Here is a 16,127-nt window from a genome sequence, read left to right as displayed (position 1 = left end):
TGTGGACCGTGTGTTCCAAGAAAAAAAATAATCATAGAGACTTGTCTGTATTTAATACGCATCATGGATCAAAATCACCCATGTAAGTCACAGTGCAATGGATAGAGACATGCTCGGAAAGTTTTTTCATACTTTAAAAAAAATCTCTGATGAAACACCGATAGTAAAGTCTGAGACCCGGACGACACTCGGATCCAAAACACCGATGACACGGGTCCGTGTGTTTACCTACAATAAAAGTCATGGCCGTCTGGATGGGCCCTTAAAGGGTGCTTCCAGGAACCTGCCAGGAAATAAAGGGCTACTCATCACACGCTGGAAAACTGAAAAAAACACAACTTTTTTTTTGCAAAAAAGCATTTTATTTAACATTACTGCATCTAGCCATAAGAAGTAAATTCCGGCTTTATTCACTCGTCACATGTTAACATTTAGAGGGTTTTGAAGGCAGCGTTTTTAATGCCAAGGCAGGAGGTCTTAGCTGCTGGAAAACGACAGGCCTGACCGGTGCCTAACTTTTGTGGGAGGCTTTTTTTATTACATTTTTTCATTATCTGACTAGAAAAAATCCTTCTCACCTGGAGGGCTGTAGAGGGATCCTAGAGAGTACGGTAATTTGTCTCTGATTCTGCACGTAAAACGGCGATCTAGTTATTTTGTGACCCCCGCATTTTGTTGTACTTTTGAGTTATAGCTTATTTTGAGAAGCTAAAACAGTAACATTAATAAAAGTTAAACCATCCGTCATAATTGCCATACACACACATTAGTCTTGCTCCTTATTTACTTAAAGCTTTTCTTCCACAGAATATCCTCTGCAATAAATAATAGTGTGGTCACTTCCCAGTGTTAGTACAACGGCATCCCCAGACACGGCCGCCCGGCATCCTGAGGAATGCAAAGCATTTCATATCTTAACAGCGAACATCTGACCCCCAGCATCAGTCTGCAGCCCTCACCCATACGTGCAGACATTAATAAGGAGGAAAAATAAAAAAGTAACATTAACCCCTTAGTGACAGAGCCAATTTGGTACTTAATGACCAGGCCAACTTTCACAATTCTGACCACTGTCAATTTATGAGGTTATAACTCTGGAACGCTTTACCGGATCCCGCTGATTCTGAGACTGTTTTTTCGTGACATATTGTACTTCATGTTAGTGGTAAAATTTCTTCGATACAACTTGCATTTACTTATGAAAAAAAGGAAATTTGGCAAAAATTCGGAAAATTTTGCAATTTTCATATTTTTAATTGAAGTGAGTTTGGGGGGGTCAATATAACCGAAAATACCCAAAAATGACACCATTCTAAAAACTGCACCTCTCAAGGTGCTCAAAACCACATTCAAGAAGTCTATTAACCCTTCAGGTGCTTCTCAAGAACTAAAGCAACATGGAAGGAAAAAAATTAACATTTTACTTTTTTCACAAACAGTTTACTTTGGAATCAATTTTTTTTATTTTCACAAGAGTATCAGGAGAACATGGACCACAAAATTTGTTGTGCAATTTCTCCTGAGTACGCCGATACCCAGAATGTGGAGGAAAGCCACTGTTTGGCGCATGGCAGGGCTCAGAAAGAAGGGAGCACAGTTTGAACGCAAAATTGGCTGGAATCAGTGGTGGGGCCATGTCGCGTTTGGAGACCCCCTGATGTACCTAAACAGTGGAAACCCCCCAATTCTAACTCCAACACATCCCTAACCGTAATGCCAACCCTAATGGAAAAAAGGAAATAAATCCTATTTTTATTATTTTACCTAACTAAGGGGGTGATAAAGGCGGGTTTGATTTGATTTTTTTTTTCCTATTGTTTCATTTTGATCACTGTGATAGACCCTATCACAGTGATCAAAATGAACCAATAGGAAAAATTTCCTATTGTTGCGGGCCGGCACATCTCGGCGGGCGCACTGCGCATGCGCCAGCCATTTTCATTCCGGAAGACGACGCCGGCGGCCAGAGGATGCAGGAGGGTCCAGGGACACCGGGTGGGGGGATGGGAATCAGGGGACCCCATTTCTCTCTCCTATGCGATCACATCATAGGAGAGAGAAATTAAATGGGAAACCATACTTTTTTTTTTCGGGGGGGCGGTCGCTGTTATTCCGTTAATAGCGGCGAACGCAACACTGGGGTTTGTAAAAACCGACCCAAATCATGTTATTTGGGGTCGTAGCTCAGACTGACCAATGAGGCTATGTACAAGTGTTGTTTCCTGGGTCTCAAATAAGCCCATGTGAACAAGTGGGAAAACTGCAAAACGCCCTGTTCGTTTACAGAGAAGGGGGTTCACAACCGACTAGAGACAACATCCGCATGAATGCAGAAAAGAAGCAGCCAACAGCACACAAATTGAATGGGGTGCACGTTCCAAAGATCCCAGGACCCAAAGGGACCAACATATAGCCGAAAGGGGAACAGCATCCACTCCAGGTGAAGAGGTAAATATCTTTTATTCCGCCAAAAATAGATACAACGTTTCGACCATGAGGTCTTTATGAAGTACAACAAATGACAACATGAATCATAGAATCATAGAATCGTAGAGTTGGAAGGGACCTCCTGGGCCATCTGGTCCAACCCCCTGCTCAAAGCAGGATTCGCTAAATCATCCCAGTCAGATGTCTGTCCAGCCTCTGTTTGAAGACTTCCATTGAAGGAGAACTCACCACTTCTCATGGCAGCCTGTTCCACTCATTGATCACTCTAACTGTCAAAAAGTTTTTTCTAATATCTAATCTGTGTCTCCTCCCATTCAGTTTCATCCCATTGCTTCTAGTCTTTCCTTGTGCAAATGAGAATAAAGTTGATCCTTCTACAATGTGACAGCCCTTTAGATATTTGTAGACAGCTATTAAGTCTCCTCTCAGTCTTCTCTTTTGCAAACTAAACATTCCCAAATCCTGCAACCTTTCCTCATAAGACAGGGTTTGCAGACCGGTCACCATTCTGGTCGCTCTTTTCTGAACTTGCTCCAGTTTGTTGATGTCTTTTTTAAAATGTGGCGCCCAAAACTGGACACAATATTCCAGATGAGGTCTGACCAAAGAGGAGTAGAGGGATATAATGACTTCACGTGATCTAGACTGTATGCTTCTGTTAATACATCCTAGAATTGCATTTGCCTTTTTTGCTGCTGCATCACACTGTTGACTCATATTCAGTCTGTGATCTATTAGTATACCCAAGTCTTTTTCACATGTGCTGTCACTTAGCCCTATTCCTCCCATTCTGTATATGCTTTTTTCATTTTTATTGCCCAGATGTAGTACTTTGCATTTCTCCCTGTTAAAAACCATTCTGTTAGTTGCTGCCCACTTCTCCAGTTTATTTATATCTTTTTGAATCCTCTCTCTTCTCTAGTATTAGCTATCCCTCCTAGCTTTGTGTCATCAGCAAATTTAATCAGTTTACCCTCAATTCCTTCATCTAAATCATTGATAAAGATGTTGAACAATACAGGGCCCAGGACAGAGCCCTGTGGTACCCCACTTGAGACATTCTTCCAACTGGATGTTTAGCCATTTACGACCACTCTTTGGGTCCGATCACTAAGCCAGTTATGAATCCACCTAACAGTTGCCTTGTCCATTCCATACTTAGTCATTTTTTCAATAAGGATTGTATGAGAGACTTTGTGGCAATATATGGTGTGGACGAACCAATCACCATATTGTAAACGCCCCTATATCAAAATACATACACAACATTTCAAACAAAACATCAAGTGTATAAAATAGGTATTGAAATATAAAAAAAACACAGTATGCAGTTATATGGATCCAAATAATCCCATAAATAGAGGAAAGAAGGCGAAGGTAAACACAGAGACCCAAGCGATCACCCAATGAACTCCCAGCATCATTGCTGCTATGACCACAACGATCCAATCGCTGTGATCCTAACATGGCCCACCTGCACCAACCAATAAAGGCGCTCTAAACCATTAGCGCCAAAATTGTGACCAATCATTATAATCATTATAGGACACATAACAGGGACGTGGTCATAGATACCTGTGCATGACATAGCCAATAGCTGGCGGTGGCACCGCGTCGCCGCAGGAGAAGCCCAGACACGAAGAAGTCTCGCGAGAAGTCAACGTCAGGAGTATCGCGCAAGCGCGATCTCACAGACGCGACGTCATCACCGAGAGCCCGGCCCACCCAAAACCGCGCATGCGCACAAGCGACCCCCATATCAAAGTGCCATATCCATAGCACATCCGCATGAAATCTGTATGTTCTCCCCTTGTTTGCTGCTTTTTATTCCACATTACAAAGATATATCGGTCAGCAAGGTGCACCGCACTTGGGGGAAGTCTGTGATGACAATGTCTGTAAAGCGCCATGGAATATGTCGGTGCTATAACATCAACATAAATAGATGATATTTTTCTCACCTGAGCAGTCTCTGCCATCTTCTGTTCAAAGTCAGATTTTACAGCAGCATATTTCTCCACGCAGGCCTTGTAGCCCTCTGTAGCTTTTTTGGCTTTTATTGCAGCCTATAAAGATGAAGAATAAATAATTATATGACCTGTCACACTTGTCCTTGGTATGTAATGAATATCAGCTTAAAGTATAACTAGACTTAAACCCCCCCCCCTTCTTCTCTTGTGATCCCCCAATACACTAATCATCTATTTCTTTTACAGAGGCCGCATGTCAGCCACTAATAGCAGCCATTGTGCGCACATAGAGGACGCCTCTAACAGATTAGGTGAAAAACCATTAAGTAAATAATAATCTCCACCTCCAGTCACAACACATGCTCTATGCCACGGTCACAGACATGTGCATGAGTAGATTGTGACAAATTCACAACTTTATTGTTTTAGCATGGGTGGAGACTGAAATGCAGGGTTTATATTAGCTGGGCAATCCCTTTCCCACAGTGAAAAATCCTCTGATGAACACCGCACATCACTATGAGCTCAGCACACACGATCACCGGTTAGTACAGTCCGAGTAAATATACCATACAGGAAACACTGGATCCGGCTGCGATGCTCGGCATTCAGTAACAAACCAGTAAGGCCGAGCTGACACTTTATTCAAGCGAGAAAATGGCTATAAACCACATAAGCAAAAAGCACAAATAAATCGTAATTAAAGTAGCATCTTGGTGAAAACGATAACATTTTGCAATGTTCCTTCTGTGCCGACTGTCTACAAAGTGCTTCCGTATCGCCGCAGTCTCCTCTATCAGCACCGAGAGCCACACTCACAAGACAGACCTAGGAGACGATCACTGAGGCTCTCGTAGCAATGTATTGAGAATGATGACTTCCGGATCGCACAGATGACACTGTGACCCGACCAGATGTCAAGTACTGACATGTGCATAATCTGATGAATGGGACAGGCGAGTTCTCATTCCGGCAGGTATCAATAGATGTGATGTCACCTGTCTTACTCGCCTCTCAATACAAAAGTGAGCGGAGCCAGATTAACCGCTTATAGATGTATTGAGCTTAGAAGAGGTTGTGTAGGGAGAATTTCCTGCCTGACCAGAGGTGTAAAGCAGCACAACTGCATAGCTGAGACCCAGCTAGTACTGTGCATGAGACGCAATAATTGGCATAGGACCCATGCATTATATATTATCTGGATGTCAGAAATATGCATTCGAAAATTTATTGTACAGAGTGCAGTTGTGTTACAATAGGCGGACCCCGTGGATGTTCTGGTCCGTTGGGTTTGGCCGAATTTTATTAAAAAAAGTTTGGCTCAGTTACCAGAATGGTACCCAAACCTGATCCCAAACCCCATTTAAGTGAATGGGGGGTCCGAACATCCGTTGGTTCCCAAGCTGCTGTTATCTGTGTAACCGGGGGTAACTTTACTGTACTGAAGTCAACGCTGATCACAGCCGTCGCACACTGCGAACCACTGCGGATTCCAATGATGGCACACAGAGGAGAGAGTGTGAGCCAGCAGCTGTGACTGGGTGGTGGAAAGGTTACCGTCAGTCAGGCATCGGCTGATGACTACTACTCTCATCAGCATACAGCTGGTCTAACAGATACCAGCGAGAGCAGGCAACACCTATGAGAGTATTCACCAGCCAATGCCTGTGCATAGTAAGACATATGTCAGTGAGATACATGATTAGTGCAGTGCGTGTTTATCTTACTGTACATGTATTTATCTAATAAATTAGGAATTTTTTTAAAAAAAATGGCGCGGGGTCCTCCCAGCAGACAGAAAGCATACAACTGGGGGCTGGTATTATTCTGAGAAGAGGCCATCATCAATGAAGCCTTTCAGGCTATTAATATCAGCTCACAGCTGTCTGTGTAGCCTTAACTGATTAAAAAGGGGGGGGACCCAAAAAATTTCTCATGCTGCGAGCACTGAGATCAGTAAGGCTCAGAGACTAATTGTTTCCAAGGTACCAGGGAGATAATTATATTTCCTTTATTCATCCAGAATGCATCATAAAAGCAACGTTTTTGGCCAGCAAGCTGCCTTGTTCATGCATAAACAAAATGGCAGATGAAGCTAACTTCTTCCATTTTGTTTATGCTTGAAAAAGGCTGCTTGCTGGCCGAAACGTTGCTTTTATGATGCATTCTGGATGAATAAAAGAAATAGAATCATCTCTCTGTTGCCTTGGAAACAATTTGTCTTGGAATTTGCTGGTAACTTGGTGGGAAGTTGCCCCAAGGAAGCACGGAGCCTGTGGAGTGGTGCAAAGGGAACTACCATTACGGATGTCAGTAAGGTTATCACAGTTCACTGGTTATGAACTGCAATAACTTTACAGATGTCATCGCAACAGCCATCTTCCTCCGCTACTGTAAGCGAGTTCCAGCTGTCATGCTGAGCAGTCACATTACTTATGTCACATCTCTGCACTGCATCCGGATGTAACAGTGTCGGGGATCGTTGTTGAGTGGGATAGATTTACAGCAGATCCCTTTGGATTATTTTATTTTTTAAAGGTAATAAATGGGTAAGAGAGGGTCAGGGAGTGTTTTGTACAAATGAAGGACAGGCACTGGTGTTTGTGTTTACTACTTTTGACAGCCCCAATATTATCCCGCTTGCTAAAGCACCAGGCCAAGCGAGAAGAGCCAGGCAACGAGCCAGAATTGGCGCATATAATGGATGGGCCTTTTCTGAGCGGCTGCGGGCTGCTATTTTTAAGCTGGGGGGACCAAATATACATGGCCCCATCCCAGCCGGAGAATTCCAGCTCCTGCTTTATCTTGGCTGGTTATCAAAAATAGGGGAACACCAAGTCCTTTTTTATTTATTTAAATAATTTAAAAAAAGGTGTACGGGGCCCACTACTTGTGATAAACAGCCAAGATAAATCACCAACCTAAGTACTATATCAACAATTGAAACATATGAAATGTACCATTTATTTCAGCCATTTAAAAGAGTATAACAAATCAAATAAGTTGTACTTAAAAATTACTAGACCCAGTTTAATCTATCTGCACTCCAAGAAGGGAAGAGCTTTACCCTAGTAGGCTACTATTATCATCCTACCTTGCTGTGGAGGTTGGCACCCTTAACCTGCACAATGGCGCCCCTGCTCACCATCGACTATCCCTTCCTAGACAGAAAAGAGAATGGAATATAGAAACCCCAAACAGCAAAATTCAGTATGGTGTATAGATTTACAGAGACAGATGGCAAAGAACAATATAGTTTGTAGTTTTACCAAGATGATGACTCCCCCCCCCCCCCCCCAAAAAAAAAAAATTGTTTAAGATATTCAATACACCTAAAGTAGAGGACAAAATATAAACCAAGATTTCTTCTCCTGAGCCATTAAATTCAGATTCCCAGTGGAAAAACTGTCATAGATAGATGTATACTCTGTGTCCTGAGATATCCCATTCTGGTGTCCTGTATAATCTTTACTTAACACCAGTAAAAAAAAAAATGGACTATATCAGCATACCACAAACCAAAATATAAACGTATATTCAAAATATCAAGTACAAGTCAAGATCCAATATTGTACTTATTCCCAGTAAATCAAAATTATTTCATACACACAGAGGTTGTACATCTTCTTTAGTTACACAGAAAACTGTGCACATGAGTAGCCAAGTATGCATATTCTTGAAGCGTTTCCCCTCCAATCAGTTCATCAGGAGAACATACTAGCCTTTTTCATAGGAAAAAAACAAACAAACATAGACATGTAAAGATTTAGACACAGCTTAAATAGTTGTCATTCAGAAAATCCACCAGACTACAGGGGACCGGTGTCCATCCATATGTATCAAGGGATCAGTGTCTGCCATATCCGAAACCATGGGTCACGTAATTTTTAAGTAAAACGTATTTGATTTGTCATACTTTTTTAAATGACTCAAATAAAATATATGTTTTATATGATTCAATTGTTGACATAGTACTTAGGTTGATAATTTTTATTGATTTGCTTTGTACTTTCTACCTGATATACGGTGATTTGTAACCAGTCAAGATAAACCAGACAGCCGAGTTCTGTCTTACCTGCACTTGTTATCAAAAACAGAGAAGCCCTCATGTTTTTTTTTTTTACATATTTTGCAGGACAATCACAGCGATGCAAATACTGCTGTGGAGCCGGAAGTGCGCATACCCATAAAGCTTGTTGAATGGCTGTACTGAAGCCTTTCAACAAGCTTTGTTTGGGCAGCGGAACCCGAACAGTGGAGTAGTCCTTGTTCGGGGTCCGTGCACAGACACTAGGTATCCGGTACAGACTTTGAACTCTACTGTTCGGGTTTGTCCATCACTACAGCTGTTTCTCTCCATGCTCAATGTCAGACCAAGGAGGGGAGTCTGCCCCCATACAACCATCACAGCTGCCACTACAGGGGTTCGCAACCAATTCTTCCAAAATCCTGCAAATATTTTTAGCTGCAAAGCAATAAATCTTCTGTAAAAACACTGCATAACTAGACGGATGTCCAATACAGCAGTCGTGTCCCTACGGCCTATGGACACCATAAAGGGTGGCCCACCAATTTTTAGGAACGACTTTCATATTACATGAGCATTGCATGAGAAATGTCTGGCTGGTGTTGGCTTCTCTGCTGGGTGTGGAGGGGAGTCAGAAGCCAGACCCCAGCACTTAAGTATGAAACATGTTTGTGGAAACACTATCCTCTTATAGAAATCCCTGTGGGAGCTTTAAAGGGTAATAGTAATGATTGTCAGGTCACACAGTCATAACTAACATAACAGAAGAATTTAAAGATTACGACTGATATTTAGTTGTGATCTGCTTTTTGGGGTACATGCTGTATATAAAAAGTTTTCAAGATGTGGCTGAAACCCTAATCCTAACCCTAGAAGTAAAGAATCATTACAGCAACTCAACAGCTGTCACTTATGTAACAATACACTAATAACCTGGACATAATAGAAATGTTCATAAGAACATCCAATAGTCTCTGGTAAGAGGCTTTCTTCTATATGACCATGACAAATGTGCAGTTGAGTAATCCTTCAGCATCAATGTAGATCCACAGCTCCCAGCCTGCTTGTGGCTGCCATGTTGTCTCTTTATAACTCACATCTGGCAGGTTCTCAGTCACATTATCCTTCGTTATATTACCAGTGAGAAGATGCGCCATGTACTGAAGACATTACCTTTTCGATCTCTTTTGGGGCGGCGCCTTCCTTCTTCAGCCTCTCGTGCTCCACACACTTGATATTGTACAGTTCCTTAGCTTTTTGCAGCGACTGTGTAATACTCTGGATACTTTGTACGGCCTCCAAGGTTCCCGATACTTCCTCCTTCGTCTGCCAGATGTAAGCAAATGGAAACCAGTCGGTGTTAAGCATCCAATAATTCGTAATAGCAGTACATAAACCTGTGCACTGTAATACAGACCTTCTTATGTGCCTTCAGCTGTTCTTCTCCATACTTCTGTAGGTCTTTAATAAGATCCTGCAATTTTTTGACAAGTTCTAGATGGCAAGTGGCAAGCTTTTCTGTCGATATTTTGAAGACATCCCACACAGGCCCAAATGTCCTACAACACATAACATACAGGCATAGTATAGTCTTCTCTAAATGAGAAAAGAGGATCACAAACCTGGTAAAAAAAAAAAAAAACACTGGCTCCGAATCCTAACTAACATACCCAAGTTGTGTGCAGTTGCTGGTAGACTTGGCGAGTTTTGTCATTGATCGGGAGTAAGCTTCTTCAATTGCTGACCTATCAAATAAAAAGTCAAAACATTCAAGGAGTTGTGAGGTTTAGCCATAAGGACACTTTGTGCTAACACATGGGGATAACTTCTTCTGCAGCTATCTGGACAGAAGAGCTACTACAAGAAGGGTACGTGCACTGAATATTTTTGTAGAGTTTTTGGAGCAGAAACAGTGCAGACACTCCAAGTATTTGAAGAGAATTACGAGAATTTCTGCTCCAAAAACTTCACAAAAAACTCTTGACTGCATATAGCCTTAGTGTCCTTCTCTTTGGAAATGATGAGTTCATACAATATATGGACAATTATTTCAATAGATACCATTTACGATAATACTTCACATCCTTCTAATGGCTATTGAGTATAAGTATATCACAAGAGCAACTTCTCCCAATGGTCAAGGAACAATTCGGTGATGAACAATTCTTTTTCCAGCATAATGGAGACCAGGTCACAAGTCAAAAGTGATAACTAAGTGGCTCGGTGAACAAAAAAAAAAAAAAAAAAGAAAAAAGAAAAAGAAATTTGGGGTTCTGGACAGGAGATTTAAATCCCATTGGAAACCTGTGGTCAATAATCAAAAATCAGGTGGACAGACTAAACAAGGGCAGATGTCTCGAAAAATAAGGGTCAACCGCCGTAGATATTGAGTCTTTACATAAACTTGACGTATTTGTCAATAAAAGTGAAAAATCTATAAAATCCTGATAACTGTGCCTCAGTAACCATAGAAGCATCTGACTAAGACTGTTCACACACAGCGTTTTTTTAGTGGTTTTTACCGCGGTTTTAAATATAAAACCGCTAAAAATAAGCTGCAGTCATTTCTATGCATTTTGAACTTTTTGTGCACATTGATGCGTTTTTTACCGCGAAAAAACTGCATCGCGGTAAATAACGCAGCATGCACATTAATTTTGTGGATTTTTCCGCGGTTTTGGCTTCTTTCATGCGTTTAGAAACCGCTGCGGAAAAAACCGCATCAAAACCGCGCAAAAAAACGCCGCAGGAAAAATAGGTGTGGTTTCTGGGAAGGGATTCAGGTTTTTGAGCAGAAATTTTCTGCAACGTGTGCACTTAGCCTAAGGCCTGTTTCACACATCCGTATTTTACCATCAGTCAAAATCCGTTTTGCAAAAAAAAAAAAAAACGGATCCGCCATTTTGCTTGGCAGAGCAGTTTTTTTTCCCATTGAGTTGCATTACCGGCAGATCTTGACGGATGGCCATCCGTTGGATCCGTTTTTTTGCGGATCCGCCAAAATCTTGGCGTCCGCCGACATGCCTGGACGGACCATGCAACGTTTTTTCAGGCGGCCGGATCCGCATTTTACATTGCGCATGCCCAGAGGATTTGCCTCGGCCGCAAATTTAACCCTAAACCCTTTTCTGGTGGCTGAAAAAAGATCTCTCTCTCTCTCCCAGGTTCCTTTAAAATTCTTCCTTCAACGGATCCGTTAAAACAGCGGTCCGGTGCCAAACGTTGTGGTCAGTACAGGAACAGATCCGTTGTCTGCCATTTTAGCGGATTTTAACTGACGAAAAATACTGATGTGTGAAACAGGTCTAAGAGCTAAAGACCCAAACAGCAAACGTCATGAAAACAAAAATTTGTGCCAGACTCCAATCTTTTGGCCACATAGATCGCATTCACTTCACACTGCCCATTCATTGCTCAGTCACGGGCCTCTATCCGAATCCACGAAAAATTGTATTCATGGTCAGAGCTATTTTGGCTGCAGGAAGAGGACCTCTATTGGTTTTAATGTTATGGCTGATTATTGTGTATAAGTAATCATCAATATTTCCAACCTTGAGTAACTTTTAGGTCATTTTTCCACTAGTACAAGTTATAGAAGTGGGAACAGTGGAAGTACAAGGGAAAAGACCTTCACCGCACTGAGAGCAAGCTCATGGTGGAATTGGACCTTCATCTATATGGTTACTTTCCACTCTAATGGTAGATGTTTTCAGCCCCCTACTAATAAATGGAATATCTCTTCAAAATGATAAAAACATATCAGTGGAGGAAAACTAGGCAACTCGATTATGAGCACAAGGCCTATAGTAGGATAGGTCCTTAATGTTGTTGGAGGTAAGACTTCTAACTAAAGCAACTCTGATGATCAGAAAATCACTACAGTGACCTAGAAAAAAAACTATACATGTCTGTGCGCTTCTCTCAGCATTACATCGGTCCTCCCTGAGCAGAATGGAGACCAGCACAATAGAGAACTGCAAGTTATAGGAGAGGAGTAATATCATACAAGCCTTGGCAAACGTCAAAACCATTGTTTATTGCCAACGATTTAGATGCAATATTACGGGAATGAATAGGACACAGCTGGAATGACAAAGCCGGGGCTGTCTCCAGTTACAAGGGGGAATAATAAGAGCCTGACACTGCGTCACTCCAGAGATCTCATGTGTCTGATGACTGCCCGTGTCTTCAGATCCAGACATAAAGGAACATGTCCTAAGAGGGGCCCAATTAAAATGTACAATCCCGGTCTTTTTATATAGAATGCAACAATTATGACAATGTAAGTGTGGATATACAGTATGGGTCCAGTCCATTAAGCAGACACCTACTGGAGTAGGATGTGCCACATTTATTATCAGGATTTTTATTAAATCCCATTGCCAAAGGTGTATATAGCCGGCCCCTCACCATGTCGTCTACCTTGTATCAGGAGTCACCAAATTCACCAGGCAGTTTCTTCCCTGCTACATACTCAAATATCTCCTGTGAGTGATATTACTGGAAACTGGAAGGGTTTGGGAAACACATCAACTCAGCCATGGAGTGGAGGCCACATAATGATACGAAGCAGGCTCGTCATGTCCTGAAGGGCCTTAGCCTACTTTCACACTTGCGTTTTTTTGTGCTGCGTGCGCAGTGCAAACGCACATAAAAACGCATCATGCGTTTTTACGCGTTTGTGTTTTTTCGCATGTTTTTTTTTTAAAAACGCATGTTTTTTTGCGCTGACTTGCGCATTACTATGCACACATCAGCGCTCCCATAAACTATAATGTGTTTTTGGGTGAATTCCGTGCGCATGCGTTTTTTTGAGACAGGTCGGACGCACGAAAAATGCAACAGGATGCATTTTGTGCGCCAGGGCAAACACAACAAAAAAACGCATGGGCATTCAAACGCGTACAAACACATGTCTATGCGCACCCATGTTAAGTATATGGGAAAAAATGCACGCTTTTTTTGCGCAAAAACACAGCGCAAAAAAAACGCAAGTATGAAACCAGCCTAATGCATGCAAGTCACCCACGCTCTCCTGACCAGATCACTGCAGAGTCCAAATCTCTGGTATGAACATGAAACCCAAGGCTGTGCACCAAGTGCTTCACGGCATGGGTTTCCATGGCCGAGCAGGTGCATGTAAGCCTTACATCACCAAGCACAGGATGAATTTATGTAAAGAACGTTGCCACTGGACTCTGGAGCAGTGGAAAGATGTTCTCTGGAGAGACCCATCTGACATCTGATGGATGAGTCATGTTATGTCATGCCACCAATGCCAGGAGAACGTTACCTGCCTGACTGCCCCTTGTGCCTGCTGTTCTTGTTGGAGAGATAATAAGGCTGTTTTTTAGGAACTGCCTTTGGCTACCAAGACGCAGTGAAGGAAACCCAATGCTTCAGTATACCAAGACATTTTGGACATTTGTATGTTTCCATCTTTGTGGGAACAGTTTGAAGAAGGCTTTTTTTTCTATGCCACAGTGCACAAATCAGTGTTCATAAAAGGTATGGCTCGGAGAGTTTCAGGTGAAGGAAATTAACTGGCCGCCCTGACCTCAACCCCACTGGACACTCAAAATCTAAGTTCCCCATCAGTCTTTGGAGTGTGGGAGGAAATCAGAGAACCTAGAAGAAACTCAGAAACACAGGGGAAACGTACAAACGCCTTGCAGATGATGTTCTTGATTGGATTTGAATCCACGAACTCAGCGCTGCAAGTTTACAGTGCTAACCACTGAGCGACTGCACTGCTCACCACTGAGCGACTGCACTGCTCACCACTGAGCGACTGCACTGCTCACCACTGAGCGACTGCACTGCTCACCACTGAGCGACTGCACTGCTCACCACTGAGCGACTGCACTGCTCATCTGAATGGATAAACACTCCGACAGGCAACTCCAAAATGGTGTAGAAATACTTCCTAGGAAAGTAAATGCTGCCTGAACTTCAAAGGAGGGGTGACAAACTCCATATAATATCTAAGGATTTAGAAAGTGATGCAATAAAAACTCCTGCAGATCTAATGTGTAGGTGTCCCGACACTTTTACCCACATAATGTATCTGGTCAGTTAAAGGGAAGTCACTCCAGAGGCATACATGGCATTATCAATGGACAGCGCCCCACACGTGGCCAGCTGCCCTCAGAGGTCTAGTCTCTACATCTAAGCAGGGGTCCCAGCAGGTGGTCTATTGGAAAATCCTGCAATGCCATAAAATGCCATAGAGATCTAGATCTTGTTGCTGACCCAGTTTTTGATGCCTTCTGAGCATCTAGTAGCCAAATGTGAGCCCTACCAAAAATAATGGCCTAGGAACTAAACACACCATAGCATCTGCTGACTGATACTGTTTAGTCTCCACATACAGAAGGCGGACACACCAGTTACTAGATGGAAATGCAAACTTATGTGGGTGCTGCCTTGGAAATACAACTTTTACTGATATTATTTAGAATCTCTAAAACTTCGTCAAGAACGGGATTTATTATTTACCAGGTATTTTCCTTTGTGAAGATGGTGAAATCTGGAGCAAAAATTGCATGTACAGCCTGATGCTGTGCTAACCACGGCCAGCAAGAAATCCTGCCTGGCACATCACAACGAGCTACATTATATCCTAAAATGCGGTGACATTCCAAGAAAACACACATCCCAATATATAATGTGCAGTTTTTTTAAACCACTTTTCATTTATTGCCTTTTGGTATTCACCGACATCTTTTGCGCCAAATAAATGAAAAAAATATATGAATTTTTGCACCATGTCAAAAATGTTTTTTGTTTTTATTTCCTTTACCTTATTGGACGACATTTAAGAATAAAAAGTCATATGCTGCTCTAAGATGTCCCAATAATTGTGCCAAATTTTCAGGAGTACATAACACAATAGCCGACTACAACATGTTGTGCCTGTGGGGCAACTAGCCATTGCCCAGCTTGGGCAGGGAGCAGTAGAGGCTAGCCATTCAGCGGACACATCTGCTCTGACTAGTTATGCTTTATGCAGCAGCATTTCAGCTAAAAAAGTAGTTCTTTGTAATGTAGACATCTGTTTATATCTCGTGCTGCGAATGGTCAAAAGAGAATGAAGCCCACTGGCAAACGCCATCAAACCATAAAGCCTGAACATTGTGGCCAGTAATAATGACGGTATTTGTATGCTGCACAATCCATCACAAGGTGTATTTTCCTATATTTTCGGTGAGGGGGGGGACTGGATAACGCCACAAAAATCTATCCTTTGTGTGGAGGAATTATACTTAAAAACCAGGGCTCAGTTTCTTCGAGACCGGTGATGTTCCTGTTGGTCTTGATGAAGGGACGCGGTGGAGTCAGTCGCTCCCGATTCATTAAAAGGCCTGTTAATGAATTAGGAGTATCTGACCATGTGCCTCCATTCGCTGTGCTTACTCCAGTCACAGACTTGTGGATTGTCATGAATTAGTTAAATCCGTGCCACCCGTCCATTTTGACAGAGCTGGGAGAAACTCATGAAAATGCCACGTTGTGCAAAAAATGTATGGATTTTCAAAGCACTTTACACCAGAATTCTAGAGAAATTGCTTTGACCAATCAGGGGGCCTGGTTTACAGCAAAAAAATACAAAAAAAACACAACAACAGAGTCTGCCAATTATACCACTGGTCTCGGCGCAGGCAGCGGGTGACTGCACATTG

At 42.3% G+C, this 16,127-nt stretch overlaps 1 protein-coding gene across 4 annotated transcripts in view; it reads right to left on the bottom strand.

Annotated features, from left to right (window-relative positions):
• The window catches only part of FCHO2 (FCH and mu domain containing endocytic adaptor 2), a 240,992-nt gene that overhangs the window by 166,955 nt on the left and 57,910 nt on the right, over positions 1-16,127 (bottom strand). For all 4 annotated transcript variants that reach the window (XM_073584057.1, XM_073584058.1, XM_073584056.1 and 1 more), the window contains exons 3-6: positions 10,116-10,190; positions 9,863-10,004; positions 9,619-9,771; positions 4,410-4,514 (exon numbers count right to left, since the gene is read on the bottom strand). In XM_073584057.1, coding sequence (XP_073440158.1) covers positions 4,410-4,514; positions 9,619-9,771; positions 9,863-10,004; positions 10,116-10,190 — 475 coding nt within the window. The remainder of the gene's footprint in view (positions 1-4,409; positions 4,515-9,618; positions 9,772-9,862; positions 10,005-10,115; positions 10,191-16,127) is intronic.

This window comes from Dendrobates tinctorius, unplaced genomic scaffold, assembly GCF_039654945.1.
Source record: "Dendrobates tinctorius isolate UK_male_01 unplaced genomic scaffold, ASM3965494v1 ptg000083l, whole genome shotgun sequence".
In the NCBI taxonomy this organism is placed as follows: Eukaryota; Metazoa; Chordata; class Amphibia; order Anura; family Dendrobatidae; genus Dendrobates; species Dendrobates tinctorius.
This window is presented reverse-complemented; position numbering and strand designations above follow the sequence as displayed.